Source organism: Cervus canadensis, chromosome 18, assembly GCF_019320065.1.
Source record: "Cervus canadensis isolate Bull #8, Minnesota chromosome 18, ASM1932006v1, whole genome shotgun sequence".
Classification (NCBI taxonomy): Eukaryota; Metazoa; Chordata; class Mammalia; order Artiodactyla; family Cervidae; genus Cervus; species Cervus canadensis.
This window is the reverse complement of record NC_057403.1, coordinates 60,332,231-60,351,174: the sequence shown is the minus strand read 5'-3', so window position 1 is coordinate 60,351,174 and position 18,944 is coordinate 60,332,231. Positions and strand designations below refer to the sequence as shown.

General features: G+C 43.5%; 1 protein-coding gene across 3 annotated transcripts in view; it reads right to left on the bottom strand.

The window, feature by feature from the left end:
* ADAMTS18 (ADAM metallopeptidase with thrombospondin type 1 motif 18) overlaps nt 1-18,944 on the bottom strand; it is a 145,229-nt gene that overhangs the window by 41,935 nt on the left and 84,350 nt on the right. For all 3 annotated transcript variants that reach the window (XM_043435378.1, XM_043435379.1, XM_043435380.1), the window contains 5 exons: nt 16,365-16,460; nt 13,218-13,366; nt 5,494-5,666; nt 2,136-2,266; nt 1,301-1,424 (listed from right to left, as the gene is read on the bottom strand). In XM_043435378.1, the coding sequence (XP_043291313.1) occupies nt 1,301-1,424; nt 2,136-2,266; nt 5,494-5,666; nt 13,218-13,366; nt 16,365-16,460 (673 nt within the window). The remainder of the gene's footprint in view (nt 1-1,300; nt 1,425-2,135; nt 2,267-5,493; nt 5,667-13,217; nt 13,367-16,364; nt 16,461-18,944) is intronic.

Sequence of the window (18,944 nt, the reverse complement as noted above, 5' to 3'; positions counted from 1 at the left end):
GTTCAAGACGGATTTAGGAAAGGCAGAGGAACCAGAGATCAAATTGCCAACATCATAGAAAAAGCAAGAGAATTCCAGAGAAAAATCTGCTTCAATGACTACGCTAAAGCCTTTGACTGTGTGGATCACAACAAACCGGAAAATTCTTAAAGAGATGGAAATACCAGACCACCTGATCTGCCTCCTGAGAAATCCGTATGCAGGTCAGGAAGCAACAGTTAGAACTGGACATGGAACAATGGACCGGTTCAAAATTGGGAAAGGAGCACATCAAGGCTGTATATTGTTACCCTGCTTATTTAACTTATATGCAGAGTACATAATGCAAAATGCTGGGCTGGATGAAGCACAAGCTGGAATCAAGATTGCCAGGAGAAATATCAATAACCTCAAGTATGAAGATGACACCACCCTTATGGCAGAAAGTGAAGAGGTACTAAAGAGCTTCTTAATGAAGGTGAAAGAGGAGAGTAGAAAAGCTGGCTTAAAACTCAACATTCAAAAAACAAATATCATGGCATCTGGACCCATCACTTCATGGCAAATAGATGGGAAAAAATGGAAACAGTGACAGACTTAATTTTCTTGAGTTCCAAAATCACTGCAGATGGTGACTGAAGACATGAAATTAAAAGACACTTGCTCCTTGGAAGAAAAGCTATGGCCAACCTAGACAGCATTTTAAAAAGCAGAGACATTACTTTGCCAACAAAGGCCCATCTAGTCAAAGCCATGGTTTTCCCAGTAGTTATGCATGGATGTGAGAGTTGGACTATAAAGAAAGCTGAGCAGTAAAGAATTGATTCTTTTAAACTGTGGTATTGGAGAAGACTCTTGAGAGTCCCTTGGGCTGCAAGGAGATCAAACCAGTGCACCCTAAAGGAAATCAGTCCTGAATATTCATTGGAAGGACTGATGCTGAAGCTGAAGCTGAACCACCTGATGTGAAGAACTGACTCGTTAGGAAAGACCCTGATGCTGGGAAAGATTGAAGGCTGGAGGAGAAGGGGATGATAGAGGATGAGATGGTTGGATGGCATCATTTACTCAATGGACATGAGCTTGAGCAAGCTCCAGGAGATGGTGATGGACGAGGAAGCCTGATGTGCTGCAGTCCATGGTGTCAAAAGAGTTGGACATGACTGAGCAACTGAACAATAACAAAGCATCAAAAGTCATCATCTTCCACGTGTCATATGAGCTAGTGAAAAGCTGGATCATATTTATCAAGTCTCAAATTCATTCAGCAGGAAAGGACGTGTCCCACCACTCATAGCACCAAATCTGTAGCATTTCTTACCATTTGCTTTGTGCTGGTTGAGGTAAAGGCCTTTATAAAACTTGCAAGTTGAGTTATCACCTTTGCAAACACCACAGGCATCTGAAACTGCTTTAGAGCCAAGTTCCTGATCACATCCCACTGGCTGTGACCAAAAAAAAAAAAAAAAAAGGTGAGAAAATCAAACATTTGAGAAGCCACTGGCTTAGGATAATCAAAAGGTATACATGGTTTTCCGTATTTACTGAGTATTAGGAAGGTGGTGCAGCTTTATTATTAAGAGCTGAGTCTCAAGTTTGACTAGGGATTCAAATCCTTCCTCTGCCATTACTGGACATATGATTAGGGAAGTCATAAAACTTCTCTAAGGCTTAGAGCCTTCATCTGTAAAACTGGAATGAAAAGCCATGATTGCTGCTAATGGGAGAGGAATTTATTCAGGCCAGTTCTACCAGTGAAAAAAAATGCTGGGAACTGCCCCCCCCCCCCCCCAGCCCCATACCAACCCAAGGACACTCACACTCCCTTAAAAGATCACAGAGCTCACAAATTGAAAAGAGAAAGTAGATACTGGAAGAAAAAGAAAAACTCACCCAAAATAAACAGAAGTGCTATTTCCAAGCACATTTACGAGGTTCTGAGCATGCATGTACTGCATGTACTTAGGGGTCATGCAGAAAGTAAGCGGGGACTTGGAGATAAAAACTCCCGTCCAACTTGGAAATGTTACCCTTTTCCCTTCACCACCTGCTTTTATCCAGACATAAGAATCTCCTGCAACACTTCTCACACCATGCATTTAATAGAAGGCAGCACAAGGATGACCACATGTTCCAAAGCAGAAATGTTCTCTTACTTCACAGATCCCATCAATGCAAACGTCGTTCTTGTTTGGGGAACAAGGAGTCCCGTCTTTCACCTTGCTGGACATGGCGAAAAAGAATTCAAAGTTCTCAGCCTTGCAGTACAGTTTACATCGGTCTTCCTCTAGAAGCAAAGAGACCAAAGGAGGTCATGGTTAAGAGGAAATCCTAGGACAATGACGTGATTACCGAAACGATGAGTTTAATTTATTTAGAAAGCTACTATGATCAAGGTGGGAAATGTTAGTTTTCCACGTGGCTATGCACGCACATGCGTGCCTGAGGGCAGATGTGTGTCGCTTTTAAAAACATGAATTCCTTTTAGTAACCCATGTAATACTTTAACATTAATATGTGAGAACTTTATTTTCCTAATCCTAAGAGCCACAATACAAGTGATTGGTGGCTTGTGTCCCCACCCTCCTTGGAGAGTAAATATTTAAGACTTCACAGACCCTAAGTCATCTATTAACAGCATGTATATGAAGGAGCATTGCTGTGTCACAATAAAACGATATTTAAAAAGATGGGTCAGGGATTTCCCTGGTGGTCCAGTGGTTGAGACTTGGCCTTCCAGTGCAGGGGGTATGGGTTTGTTCCCTGGTCGGGAGCTAAGGTCACAAGCGCCTTGGGGCCAAAAAAATCAAGTCATAAAGCAGAAGCAAACTGTAACAAACTCAATAAAGACTTTAAAAGTGGTCCACTTAAAAAAAAATTCTTAAAAAAGGGTCAGATTTGGCCCATACGTCATAATTTTCTGATTGCGATTGAGGACAGGCACAATGATTTTAGTTCAGTCTGTTAAGAGGGAAAATCTTAGGCACTTTGGGAAAAAGGCATATGGTCAATAATGATTACAAAACATATAGAAAAGAATCAAATCATGAAAAGGCAGAGGAAGTAAACAAACTAAACATTAAGACTAAAACAATGTTAGGTCTCTGAAAAGTTTTTGGTATCACACGCAAAAATAAGTATTATCTTTATAGAGCTCTTGTTATCAGAAAGGCATTATTGAGCCAATTTCTCCCATAGAAAGAGTCCTTTTTGGCCAGGAATTCCACATGACGCTGCTCACATGAGACTTGATGTGGGCGACGTTGTGTGAAATCCTTGACAACAGTTTTACAACAAACATGTAAACAGTTTGCAATGGATGCATTTCACAAAACCACTCGATAAAAGACAAAGTCAAAAACATGAGAGAAGGGGAATTACTATGGCCCAAATATGCAGCCATATGGATGGATTCCATTTTTTTTCTCACCTAGCAATTTTTCTAATAACATTTTTATTTCATGAGTCCAACTCAGTGCATGTGAGATTAGGGAGCTAGAAAACATATATACGCTCTCTTTTCTCCATCATTCTCAAGAATTAACAAGTTCTAGAAAGTTCAGTGTTTCCATATAGGTTCCTGAGAAAGTTTAGGAACAAGTCTATTAGAAACACAGAAATTGGGGTGGGGGATAAATTAAGATGAATTAATTTAATAAATTAGGTTTGGGATTAACAGATATACACTACTATATATAAAATAGATAAACAGCAAGGTCCTACTGTATGGCATAGACAGCTATACTCAATATCTTCCAATAACCTATAAGGGGAAACAATCTGAAAAAGAATATATACATATATATAACTGAATCATTTTGCTGTACACTTAAAACTAACAGACATTGTAAATGAACTATACTTCAATTAAAAAAAAGGAATACAGAAGAAAAAGCTAATCACTGTAATACAAAGACCATCTAGATTTATGAAAACAGTCTTTCCCTGATTCTTCCCAAGTGGCATGAATGTCACAGACCTTCAAATCACGGTCTGTCTTCTCTGATTTTAAGTAAGTACCAAAGAGAGAAGAGAAAGGATGAGAAAACCTAAACTTTTGTGTCTCCTGTGATAGGATATGAGACCCTAAGGCTGGGGTCTCTGTTTTATTCAATGTACTTGCCTCTGCACAGAGCAGTCTCCCAGGAGTAAGTCCTCAATCAGTATCTGTTGAATCAATGAATGAAATGGCAAGTTCCCTACCTAGTAAAGCTGTGGTCCTCTGGTCAGATTGGCCAGTTTTCTGTGATTATGGTTTCAGAGTGTCTGCCCTCTCATGCCCTCTCGCAACACCTACCATCTTACTTGGGTTTCTCTCGGACGTGGGGTCTCTCTTCACGGCTGCCCCAGCAAAGCATAGCCGCTGCTTCTTACCTTGGACGAGGAGTAGGGCGGCTGAGAGGAGCTACCCCATGCCCGAGGTCAGGGGTGGCAGCCGAGAGGAGCTACCCGACGTCCAAGGCGGCTGCGCGGGCACAGGAGGGCTGAGAGGAGCTACTCCACGTTCAAGCAATAATATTAATGACAGAAATTTGAAACCAGAAAATATTTTGTAACATTTGCTGATGTTGAGCAAAGTTGTAGTATCACCTCTGATTTGTAGAAGCTATTTAATACTTGTTACAATGAGGTCTTATTACATCAGTTTCTTTTTGGTTATTGATAATATAGGTTCACTTTGAGCTTTTGTACAGAAGCAGCCCTCTGTCTCATTTCCAATCAGTTATCATTAAATCTGGTCTCTTCCCATTTTGTGTATGTCTGACTGGGATTCACATTTATCCTTTTCCAAGGGAGGGTAGATGAGTTTTGATAAAGCAAGTGAATGGAAAAAAATTGATAGGAAACAAACAGAATGGTCTTAGCTTATTTTGCACAGAATTATTCTGTTTCTGTAACAGAAAGTACATTAAATCTGGTACTTATACACATGGTAACTAAATTTTGATGTTGAGCCAAAAATCAAAACAAATAAATGTAAAAATTCAAATATAAGCTATTACTTTGTTATAGTAAGTACCAAGAATTTAACATAGAGATATTTCTTATTCATGATGTGTGTGTGTGTGTGTGTGTGTAAACACTCTGAAAATAGGTCTTCCCATGCTTGTTATCATCTACCATGTCAGTTACTGAGTATGGTGTCTCCATGGGGCATATATGGTTTCATGAGTTTTTGGTCTGGACAATTCATACCAATTGCAATTAACATCCCTGGTAGACTTAATTGCTGAAATGTCAAGAGTAGGTTTAGAAACATAAGTATACTCCAAACACATGACCTCTTCAACTTATACATGTGGGAGGCAAGGGATGTCTTGTGAAAAAAAAAAATGTGGAAAAATAAACAAACCCCACAGAACTGAATGAAAACCTGGGCCAGGACAGGCCCGGGCAATGCAATGTAAACACCGAAACTCTTCCAATACAGGCAGCAATTTTTCCTGTGCCATTTATTCACACTACTGTTCACAAGGAGATATATTTGTTTGAGGTTCACAGAGACCAAATTACCTTCCACTTTCATATAGGGTTTCCACTGGTAGAACCATCCACGGAAAGGTTTGCTGTTATACTCTGCACACTGCTGGGCTCGGAAATCCAAGCTGTTTTCATCACAAGGGTTAATATTGCAGAGCTGATAAACACGGCTAGAGCCAGGACAGAACTTGCCACCATACTGAGGCCTGAAAAGAAAATTAAAGCTCTTTAAGTACTGGCAAGCAAAGGGCTCACTACTAGTCACAGGCAATATTATAGGGAGGGAGCATCACTATGATCATGGTCTCAGTGTATGCAGTGGGAACAGTCTGTTACAACAGTGGAAATGTGTGGCCCACAACCCTTCTTGTACCCATGGCAGACATAACTAATCAATCAACAACTTTTCTTTTTCCCTGCTTTCTTTTCTCTACATGGCCCCAGGGTAGATACAACCACTGTTCATCAACTGCCATGTTAGATGAAGTGTGTTCGTCACCTCTGAATCCAACTTGTACATTCTGGGGACTTCCATAAAGACTGATGGAGGCATATTCTCGACGCTCATCCTATTACCTCCTGCGTTAGGGAAGTCTGTAAACACGGCTAAATGTTCTTGTTCAGTGTGCAACACATGCAGACACACACGCCCCATTTGTTGGCATCAAAGCTCTTCCAGTGCAGATCGAGCCTCCTCCCCAGCTTGGCTCCCATCTCTGACCCCTCTCCTCTCCCGGCAGTTTGCAGAGCACCTCCTGGGATGTAGAAGGTCCATTAGGACACTGAGCGTATGACTTGCCATATTTTCCAACCTAGCTTTGTCAGACTTATATGTGCTTTAGTCCCAGGATTCTAAACTCGGGGGCTGGGGGAACATGCCCTTGTTTGTATCTGCATAATTACTTTTTAACATTGCAGGTGGCCTGCTCCTTTCCTGCCAAGCACAATGGGAAATGGGTTTCCAGAGTAGGGAATCCCATTAGAACATAAATAATTATGACCTAATGGCAAGCTCTTTAAGATCTTGCTAGGGAGACTGCAAAAACCAGAAAGCAAAATAAAAAGGAGTGTCAAGCCCACCGAAAAAAGTTACCAATAATGTCTTCTCCGGCATACTCCAGGCACAAAGAAATTGCCTCTTTTCATTCCCATGAAATGGACTAAAAACCATCTATAGATCATCTCATACAAAAGCTCAATGCAAACATGTAACATAGAAGAAGGATCCGAGTTAATAAATGTATGTGATTAAAATTCCTTGTCTCTTTAGGAAGCACAGGAATGCTATAAAACACCTCTGGATTTGCTTCAGCACATTTGAGCAAATCCTCCTATGTGAAAATGGATTCAGCAGAACCGGGAAGTGTCACATCGCCAGAATGAGATTTTTAAGCTATTTCAAAACACTCTGGAACAACTACTAAAACATTCACCAGTCATTGTGCTAGATCGAATCCCCCATGAATTCTTAAACCATTATCTGAAAAAGCATTTAGAAAAATCTTAAAGTGCCACATGAGAGCCTTTCTCTATTCCTGGTCATCTTTACAAGTTGTGCGTAATTAAAATTGTCTCAGCATAAGCCTTTCTAGTCTGAGATTTTACAAATAAGCTTCATTTAGACTATTCAGATTCAGCAAAGTGAAAGAGGACCACCTGTGAATTCTTCAATTCAGAACGTGTAACCTGGAAAAGACCTCAAAACTCAAACAGGGACTTCCCTGGTGGTCCAGTGGTTAAGAATCCGCCTGCCAATGCAGGGGGTGTGGGTTGGATCCCTGGTCAGGGAACTAAGATCCCACATGCGCGGGGCAACCAAGCCCATGTAGCACCACTACCGAGGCTGCGTGCCGCAACTAAGACCTTGCATGCCGCAACGAAGGCCCAGCATAGGCAAATAAAAGACCAGCAAAAACCCACACAGCCATCCCCTCCGGGGACAGATGAAGTGCAAGGCGGCCGAGAGCCGCTCAGATGTGCTGAGTGGAGGTCGCATGGCTAGAAAGAGCCAGAACAGAGCTCCACCTCATCCCTTTGGGCTCTCCAGGATGCGGGCCCAACTTGGTGATGCCTGCACGAAACAGCCCGGCAGGCGGGCCGGGGACGCCCAGGGCTTCGGGGGCGGGCTGCAGATAGCGGAGCAGATCTGAGGGGAGCGCACTCTGCTCACTTATCTGCAGGCGGTTTTAGTCAGCCTCCTTATGTGTCAGTGAGCACATGTGTGATGATTACCTGAGAGACCGCTGGGGGAGAGTTTTGGGCAGAGTCTGGAGCAGAGCTAGGACCGATCAATTGTAACTATTTTAAAGTGATTTCTACTTTTAATGACTGGCAAGGATTTGGACTTTGCCATCAAATCTTCAAATACAGATACGTTTTTTTCCTGCAACTTGGAACATGAGTATTAGGATAAATTAACAGAAAGTTCTACCATGATGTCCTTTGGTACAATGAGTTCTTTATGATTAAAAACAAAAAAACTCCAAATATCTAGGTGCATGATTTTGTCTTTATATTAGACTACTATGAAGTATATCCATATTTGCTTCTGCATAATTTAGTCAGTCCTGACTACAAATGGTTATATTGTTGGTTGATCATTATATATTGTAATGGCTTATCATTACAAGCAGTTGGGAAGCTATTTTTTTTTCCATTTATTTTTATTAGTTGGAGGCTAATTACTTTACAATGTTGTAGTGGTTTTTGTCATACACTGACATGAATCAGCCATGGATTTACATGTATTCCCATCCCGATCCCCCCTCCCACCTCCCTCCCCACCCCATCCCTCTGGGTCTTCCCAGTGCACCAGCCCCGAGCACTTGTCTCATGCATCCAACCTGGGCTGGTGGTCTGTTTCACACTTGATAATATACATGTTTTGATGCTGTTCTCTCAAAACATCCCACCCTCGCCTTCTCCCACAGAGTCCAAAAGTCTGTTCTGTACATCTGTGTCTCTTTTTCTGTTTTGCTTATAGGGTTATCGCTACCTTCTTTCTAAATTCCATATATATGCGTTAGTATACTGTATTGGTCTTTATCTTTCTGGCTTACTTCACTCTGTATAATGGGCTCCAGTTTCATCCATCTCATTAGAACTGATTCAAATGAATTCTTTTTAATGGCTGAGTAATATTCAATGGTGTATATGTACCACAGGGGAAGCTATTTTTAAGAAGTATCTATATATGTAACTCTAACTCCATATATACACATACACACATATATATTTATATAAAATACATTTACATATGTATACACATATAGACATATACACTATATATGTACAAATACATGTTTACATATGTATTATGTGATTATATGTGTATATATAAGTATAAAATACATACTTAGTGACTGAACAACAATGTGTGTATATATATGTAAACATATGTATATATATAATATATTACATGTATATATGTGTATGTATATCTATATTTATATACAATCATTCACACATACGTAAATATACACAGACACAGATACACACACACACACACACACACACATATATATAAATATTCCTGGACTTTTCCAAAGGCTTTCTCAATAAAAATACATGATGAGGAGTATCAAGAAATCAGTGTTTTTTGAAAGCACAGTTGGTGATACTGATAATCAGCTGAGTCTGGAATTTACTGGTTGGAAAATGGGCCAGAGATATGATTCAATGATTCTTCTGTTAGTCTTTCTCAAATGGACTCATATTTTAGGAGAGTTCTAGAATGTTCCAGAATGTTCCAGAATGCCTTCGCTGGTAGCTCAGCTGGTAAAGAATCTTCCTGCAATGCAGGAGACCCGGGTTCGATTCCTGGGTCAGGAAGATCCCCTGGAGAAGAGATAGGCTTCAGTATTCATGGGCTTCCCTGGTGGCTCAGATGGTAAAGAATCCGCCTGCAATGCGGGAGACCTGGGTTGGATCCCTGGGTTGGGGAGATCCCCTGGAGGAGGGCATGGCAAACCCTCTCCAGTATTCTGGGCTGGAGAATCCCATGGACAGAGGAGCCTGAGGGGCTACAGTCCATGGGATGCAAAGAGTCAGACACGACTGAGCGACTAAGCACGCACAGGATGCTTTAGCAAGTTTACTTATCATGATTTGAATTGTTCCATTTGAATTTTCATTATTCATTTTCTTGAACAGAGTGTATAGGAATTTCACTAGGCTCTCTTCCAGGGAACCAGAAAAAAATGTTCCCAGTGAGGATGAAGGCAGTGGGATCTTGGTTGGACTCCCCCAAGTCCAGCCTGGTGACCTGAACAAGGACGGGTGCCTCCGTCTCTGCTGGCTACCCATTTGCAAAATCACCAGATGAAACAACAGGTTTCAGCTCACGAATCTGTTCTACCTTGATTGACAGCAAATGCCTGGAAAAGTCTTCTGAGAAGGTTCCTGAGGCAGAGTAGAGATCAGCAGAAAACAGGGGCTGTGATGAACGGGTCTGTCACAGACACGGGACAGAGACGGAGGGCCATAGGTGCTGGGTCCTGGCCCTTTCAGAGCCAGACAACTTTCCAGTCTTTCTGAAGCTGAAAAGTTTGATAAATCCATGAATCAACCAGAAATAATTCATTTTTTATGAAACAAAATATGCTCTGGGAAAACCATCATTATGTGAAATAAAAAGCTCACATTGCTTTTCCCATGAAAAAATGAAAATAGTCAAGCTGAGTGATCTGAACAGACCAAATGTTTCAACTGAATCAAGAAAGACATCAGTAACTTGAAAGAGGAAAAAACCAGCTTTACAACGACAACATGAACTAAGAATGGAGAACTGATTCAACTGTTTCGAAACAGCCAGTCATTTACTTGCTTTATTTGTGACTTCGTGCATAATTAACCAAAATCCTGATTAGCCTCAATCTTGTTTGAGATGATAAAATTGCACCAAACTGAACCACTCAAATGATTAATTCTTGTATTAGGTGTTTCTAAAATTATAGTATGCTATTTCCAAGAACAATGTCCTGTTATAATAAGAGCTCTCAATCCCACAGATATGAGAGAGGCTTTAATTTAAATCTCAGGGGCATCATTCATGCACTTCACCAGCAGAACTATTGAATTAGGTAATCTCTCTTTCTTGGGAAAATATCGAGATTGTAAAATGTTGCGATGTATGAAAACCAGATCCACGAAATATGCTGCAAAAATGAAAAGTAATGGAATGGTTCTAACAATTCTATCCAAGACACAGGCTATACTCAGTGTATGTGGAGGGTGGTTTTAATAATCTGGTCTAAACTGTAAATGCATCACCAGTCTTCCTTTCATGATAGTGAGTTACAGGGTCTGATTAGAGCAGTAAGACTTGACCGGGAATGACTGTGCCCCTCAGGATGCTGGGCCACGTCTGGAGATGTTTTCATTGCCATGACTTGGGAGTTGAGTGGGGACGGGGAGTCATCTCACTGGCATGGAGTGGGTAGAGCTCAGGACTGTTACTAAACACCTCGCTACGTACAGGACAAACCTTCACAACAGGAAAGTTTTCAACCTAAAATGTTAAGAATGCCAAGGCTTAGAGATCCTACATCAGCCTGAGATATTCCAAATGCCACCTAACAAACCCTGGTCAAAGAACCTCCAAACCCTCCCTTATATTAGGGAACAAACTGGCCTCTTGATCCAGCTCAGATGCTGACTCAGGTGACTATCTGTCTTTTCAAAAATCTCCCTTTGCTGTAGTTTCATTATTTATTTATATTCTCAACCTACCAAACATCAGCACTTACAATGTGCCGGGCACTTTATAAATACTAGCACTTATAACCAGCTCAGATGAGGCAGATCCTGCCATTATCTCATTTTTCACAAATGAGGGATGTAGGGCAGGGCAGGGAGAGTCAGTCACCCACGGCCACCCAGCGAGGCAGGGGTGGACTAGGGGGCAAGCTCAGGTACTGGGCTTAGCAGCCTCTGTTGTCAACATCCATACCAAGCCATGCTGGAAAGTTAAATCCACTGTTTTCCAAGGTATCACTTGCTTCTCACTCCACCACCTTATCTCAAGTCTAATTTCACCAGGAAGCCCTCTCTCTCCCCATTGCTTCTGAGGACTGACCCTCTGTTACCTGTGTTCCTGGTAAGTTTAGAACATGCGTGTGTTTGTGCTCAGTCATGTCCAACTCTTTGCGACCCTGTGGACTGTAGCCCACCAGGCTCCTCCGTCCATGGGATTTCCCAGGCAAGAATACTGGAGTGGGTTGCCATTTCCTCCTCCAGGGGGTCATCTCGACCCAGGGATCAAACCCGGGTCTCCTGCATCTCATCTACTGGCAGGGGGCTTCTTTACCACTGAGCCCCCTGGGAAGCCCACAATTTTAGGATGAGGATAATTAAAAACCACATGGACCTCAAAGCCTTTTGCTGAATGTCCCTTGGATGCTCCCCAGTGTGCCAGAAACTCTACAGACACTATTTTTAATCTCCTCAAACCGTCTGAAGTGGGTGTTGTCATCTTCATCTTATATGTCAACCCAACCTCCAAGTTCAAGCAACCTTCCCAAAGCGACACCATTAATACGTGGCGGACCCAGAATTTGGAGTCAGATCTTTCTGTTTCCAAGTCCTGAGCTCTTCTGACATCACACCACCCAGCAGGAAGCATACATTTCACACACGTTGCACGCGGGAATTAGAGCCGATGAAAGTAACATGAAACCACCTCCACTGCACGGAGACGGACAGCTCAGAATCTCAAAGCCACCAGATCAGAGGGTGCCCACATGCCAGTTTCACCCCAGAGGTATTTGATGAGTCCTCCCAACCTTTTATTTTTCTAAAGAAAATTGAACGTGAGGTCGATATTTTACAAATTGGGAAATTTCACACAACATTTTTTTTTTCAGATTTCTGGTTTCTCTTTAAAAGTCAGGCATATCTGTCAACACATGTTGATGTACATTCCTGCAAGGGAAAAATCCGCATACTTTCTCCAGGTCATAAGTTTCTCACACACACGCGCGTGCACTCACACACCATCCACCAGCCAAGCTTCTATGCTCTACAGTATCCCAGGCACGCAGCTCTAATTGAGACGCCAAAAGCAATCCACGCCGTTACTGGAGTCTGTGATCAGCAGAGTCACACGGAGAATAAACTTTGCTCTTTTCTGGTTTCTGCCCAGCACACCTCCCCCCAGAGCATTTGTTGTTTAGTCGATAAGCTGTGTCTGACTCTTCTGCGACCCCATGGACTATCGCCCCCAGGTGGCTCAGTGGGTAAAGAATCCGCCTACAGTGCAAAAGACACAAGAGACCTGGGTTCGATCCCTGGGTTGGGACGATCCCCTGGAATAAGGAATGGCAACCCACTCCGGTATTCCTGCCTGGAGAATCCCATGGACAGGGAAGCCTGGTGGGTGCAGTCCACGAGGCTGCAAAGAGTTGGACACGACTGAGCGACTAAGCAGCAGGGACTGTAGGCCGCCAGGCTCCTCTGTCCATGGGGTTCTCCAGGCAGGAATACTGGCGTGGGTTGCCGTTTCCTCCTCCAGGGGATCTCCCCAACCCAGGGATCGAACCCGCGTCTCCTGCATGGGCAGGCGGGTTCTTTACCGCTGAGACACCAGCGAAGTGCATACAGTGTTTACATACAAACAGTAAAACTCTCATTGATTGCTATTAACCAGACAGAAGAAAACTACCCTTAAAAACAGGCATAAGCAAGACAAACAAACAGGCAAGATGGAGCAGGCTGAAAGTTTGCATCTTACAAACACAGACTTTCTGTCGGAGCCTTACTTGGGGTTGTTGCAATGTCTCTCCTGATACCTGACGCCTCCGCCACACGTTCGGGAACACTCTGACCACTTCGACCAGGCGGACCACTGGCCGTGGACGGGCCGGGGCCCCAGCTCCCCCAGCTTGACACATTGGCCTTGCCGACACCACTGTGAAAACAATGTGTGACATTCAGCGACCAGCTGGGAAGGCGGGCGGAGGCTAGACACCTGCGGGGCAGTGGGAACAACCCGTCTGGTGGCAAACAGGAGGCTGCGGATGCTCTCAGGGCATTGCTAGCCACTCCTGCCAGTATCCCCTGGTCACCGCGTACATTCTGAAAGGCCGACATCCACGGGAAAGGGCATCTGTCACCAGCAGGCTGAGTAGGGCAGGCTTTGGGAGCCATCCGGGTGACATGTGCAGATAAGGGTCCACCCAAGAGCGCAGGGAGGCAGTGCAGATGTGACCACAGAGCCTCCCTTGACATTTGCAACAATGGGGCGCAGAGAACCCCGGGCTCATGCCTTCCAAGGGCATCAGTTTTTCAGACAGGAACACAGAATTTATCATGATGATTATCACATCAGATAGACAGGTATAATTACGCATACATTTTTATTCCAGACCAACCCTGTAAGAGCATTTCTGATGAAACCGAGAAGCTTTCAGGCCACACAAACTGTGCTTCCAGGTAATGCCCTTGGCCCTTCTGTCTGTGTGAAAGGTCCCTCTGATGACTTTGGGCCGAGTGTCTTTTCCGAACTAGCTCTGGGGGTCTCCTGGGCTGGAGATCTGCTCAAGTTCAAGAGCTGTTTTCTGTGCCGATCTTTCCGTCTGCATTCTCCTTTGTCCCCCAGTCCGGTTATGCGGGTTCCCTCTGTCCTTGGGGGCCCCCAAGGAGTGGTTTTCCTCCCCCTGCGGTGCTTTTATTATGAGCAAGTTCTGCATGACTTAGCATGACTACACACTTGCCTAAAAGCCACTGCAATGAGATCCAAAGAGTTGGGGTTTGGATTGTGCCAGGTTCTACCAAGGAGCGGGGGTTCAGTTACAGAATTAAGGGGAGGTGGTTTTTACTTTCAAATCTCCACTTTTCCCCATGATGCCCTTGGCTTCGTGGCTGCTGACTGTGAGGCTTGGTTGCGACTGTATTTTGACTAGGTTAAGAGAGGACTTCTTCTCAATTTCTTGCCATGTGTTAATGAATTCCCCCATTTTTCTTTTCCCTAGATTCGTTGCCACTTCAGAATTTGCATGATATCATATAGCACGGCTCAGAACTTTGAAGGGGGGACGATGGGTCATTTGAGGATTTTGTCAACCATAAGCATGAATCTGAACCTTCCCCACCAGGAATATGAGTTTCCTGGGCTAAGCTCAGTGGTTGTGACAAAATAACAACAGCCAACAACAATAACAGAAGCAGCTACAGTTTATGAAGTTGCTTACAGGTCCACAAGGATGCCACAGAAGGGTGGGGGAAACTTGATGCATAGTAACTAATACAACTCTCACAAAGCATATAGCAGTGAATAACTGGGTGAGAGAAATTTAGCAAAGAAATACTAACTTGCTCAAACTACCCAACTAGCAACAACACAGTTAGCAGAGACTGGGGTTAGACTCAGCCGCCTAAGCTCTAAGGGCAGAAAGTAAAGAGGAACTAAAGAGCCTCTTGATGAGCATGAAGGAAGTAAGTGAAAAGGCTGGTTTAAAACTCAACATTCAAAAAACTAAGATCATGGCATCCAGTCTCATCATTTCATGGCAAATACATGGGGAAAAAGTGGAAGAAGTGACAGATTTTATTTTCTTGGGCTCCAAAATCATTGCGGACAGTGACTACAGCCATGAAATTAAAAGACCAGTTGCTCCTTGGAAGGAGTTATGACCAACCTAGACAGCATATTAAAAAGCAGAGACATCACTCTGCTGACAAAGGCCCATATAGTGAAAGCTATGGTTTTTCCAGTAGTCATGTACTGATGTGAGAGTTGGACCATAAAGAAGGCTAAGTGCCAAAGAATTGATGCTTTTGAATTGTGGTGCTGGAGAAGACCCTTAAGAGTCCCTTGGACAGCAAGGAGCTCAAACCAGCCAATCCTAAAGGAAATAAACTCTGAATATTCACTGGAAGGACTGATGCTGAAGCTCCAATACTTTGGTCACTTGATGGAAAGAGCTGACTCAATGGAAAAGACCCTGATGCTGGGCAAGATTGAGGACAGGAAGAGAAGGGGACGACAGAGGATGAGATGGTTGGATGGCATCACCTACTCACTGGACATGAGTTTGAGCGAGCTCCAAGAGATGGTGAAGGACAGGGATGCCTGGTGTGCTGCAGTCCATGGGGTCGCAAAGAGTTGGACACAACTTAGTGGCTGAACAACTATTAGAACATTTAGGTATTTCTAATCTAACAGCATCTTTGAAGAGAATTTACTATAAGGAACAGAATGCCGCTATTGGGCATGTTAGAAGCTCAATGATGACCCTGGGAGGGGAGTCTCAGATGTGTTGTACGAAGGGACAGTCCTTTCTTTGTTACTAAAGGAAATACCTGCTTCCTGAGACTTGTCTATACTGAATCAAGTTTAAAAATAAAATAGTCGAGGGACTCCCCTGGTAGTCCAGTGGTTAAGAATCTGTCTTGCAATGCAGGGGACATGGGTTCAATCCTTGATTGGGGAACTAAGATCCCACATGCTGTGGAGCAACTAAGCCCATGTGCTGCAACTACTGAGTCTGAACACACCACTAGAGAGTCCGTGTGCTGCAATGCAAGAGCCCACACAACCCAGAGATGACTTTGTGGGCCACAGCTAGGAGCTGACATGGCCAAATAAATATAAATTTTTAAAACAGCAAACAGACAATGAAACCCTCCAGCTCACTGAAAGAGAAACACCTGAGCCCAAGCCTTCATCTAAAAATGGAAAACAAAGGCAGAAGGAAAAAGCCCTTCTTAAAAAAAAAAAAGGAGCCAAATCAGTTATACTAGCATTGAGTTTTAGAAGAGTTGCTAAAGAATAGCTAGTTAATTTAAAGCGAAGTCAGAAAATAGATGCAGCCAGAGCATTTCGTTCTGAGGTCACGGCACAAATAGTTTGGGTCCACTGTGTTATTAAGTCTCTAGAACTAAAAACTAGCAAGTATGCAGTTTACCATACTCAAGCCACAAACGGTCCCTTCTGCGGCGGGCATGAACTTGGTCTCACACCTGTGGCCCACTCGGTGGCACCAAAGGGATTTGCAAATGTCCTGAAAGGAAAGAAGGAGCTGGTAAGTGTGATGATACAATAAAAATGAAAATATCCAAATCTGTTGTACACCATATTCTGTTTTGAGGTGGCTGAAATGGGATGTTATCTGGAAAGGAGAGGCAAGTGAAGTCAGCGGTGGCAAAGTAACGAGTAAAACGTCCTAGCAAATGTATAAGCAGGACATTTCTACATTATCTGTATATTCGTATATGTTTAGTAACGACTAGGAGGTAACAATAGTTAACTTAGAGACTTTTAACTAAGAGATTCAGCATCTAATCGTGATCACCATCACCAATATCATCACCACCACCATCATCAAAGCAGGACAGACCAAGACTGGATGAGTGCAACTCCGATCCAAAGCCTTGTCCTGCATTTCCCAGGCTGCACGACCTGTGGACAAGCTATAGAAGCCCTTTAAACTGCAGTTTCCTCATCTATGAATAAGTGATAAAAACAGCACTTGCGTCAGAAGGGTTATTCCCAAGGATAAAAGTGTAAGTGATCATCACCATTGCCTTCTTGACCTTTATAGCTTTCAAGCATTAGGACAACTTCGTTCTTACACCAGACCTATGAAATAAATAAACTCTCAAGCTAGTTTATTTGCTTGAGAAGGAAATGGCAGAAGATGGGAGAAGGACATGGCAACCCACTCCAGTATTCTTGCCTGGGAAATCCCATGGACCAAAGAGCCTGGCAGGCTACAGTTCATGGGGTCACAGAGTCGGACACAACTGATTGACTAAACAACAACAAGCTGGATTGTAGGAGGCAGAATGACGCCCTCCCCTCACCCAAACAACCACATCCTAGTTCCAGGAACCTGTGACTGTCCTAGGTTATATAGCACAGGAGAATTAAAGTTGCAATAAAATTGATGGTGTTAATCCATTGCCTTTGAGATGGAGATGGTCTTAGATTTTCCAGATGGACCCCAGGTAATCACAAGGATCCTTAAACAGAGAAGAGGGTGCCAGAAGAGAACTAGTGAGGAGCATTGTGGGGAGGCCTCAGGGAGGTGTTGCTGGCTTTTGACAAGAGAGAAGGTGGCCATGAACCAAGGGATACAAGCAGCTTTGGGAGGCTGGAGAAGACAAGAAAATGCCTGCCCTTCTAGAGCTTCCAGAAGGACCACAACCTCACCAACTCTTGACTTTAGACCAGTGTGATGCATTTCAGAGGTCTACCTCCAGAACTGCAAGAAAATACATTTGAGCTGTTTTAACTCAATCCGTTCATGGAAATTTATTATAGCGGCCACAGGTAATGAATACTGTCCTTAACATCATTTAGCAGTGGACACTAATTCTTTATATTGGGAACCCCAAGCCCCAGGGCATGGACCAGTACAGGGCTGTTAGGAACCGGGATGCACAGCAGGTGACCTGCGGGTGAGTGAGCGAAGCTCATCTGAGTTTACAGCTGCTCCCCCCCCCCCCCCCCCCGGGGCTCATCATGGCTTGATCTCTGCCTCCCGTCAGGTCAGCGGCGACATTGGGTCCTCACAGGAGCACGATAAATGCAATGCGCTTGAATCATCCTCAAACTACTCCCTTGCCACTGCCCTGCTCCATGGAAACATTGTCTTCCACGAAACCAGTCCCTGCTGCCTAAAAGACTGGGGGCCATTGCCTTATGTCAACTCATTTAGATGAGGAAACTGCGTAAGATACTGACACTTTCAAGCTGTCAAGTCACCAAGCTGGTAAGTGGCAAAGACAGGACTCAAAGTGGCCCGATTCCAGAGTCTGGGTCCTTGACCACCGCACTAGATCTGCATTTACTACCAATAGATGTCAGAAAGCACTCAACTTCTCTACTCCTTGACTGTCTATTTTTAAAGCAAAGTGACTGAACCAGATTCCTTCCAGCTCCAAAGGTAAACTTGCTTTTCAGAATGACATCATAAATGGAATGTCAAAATCACGAATCACCAGAGTCATTCTATTTCATTTGCCACATTCTATTGACTAAGGTCCATTTTGGGGAAAACATTAACAGTGAGGGAGGAAACAAAATGATTTTTATGGTCACTTGTTGGACCCCTGAAAATGCAATGAACCAGGCACCCAATTCTCCAAGCATTCCAGTTAACAGAGATTCCATGGTTAGAAAACAATGGCAGAAAATACTTAGAAATCTTTCACAACAAGAGTGTTCCGTTAGACTGAGAAAACATAGGGAAACAGGAGGTACAGGCAGTGAGCCTGGTCTTGTGGGTTGTATAATCTGTCTCTTAAAAACAGAAGGGAAGGACCTCTTGGTCCCTGGGTTGAGAAGATCCCCTGGAAGAGGGCATGGCAACCCACTCCAGTATTCTTGCCTGGAGAATCCCATGGACAGAGGAGCCTGGTGGGCTACAGTCTGTGGGGTCACAAAGAGTCGGACACGAATGAAGTGCTTTAGCACACTTGCACAAAGTATTTCCAAATCTCAACACAGCTCATAAGACACAACATGGAAACGTTTCCCATGG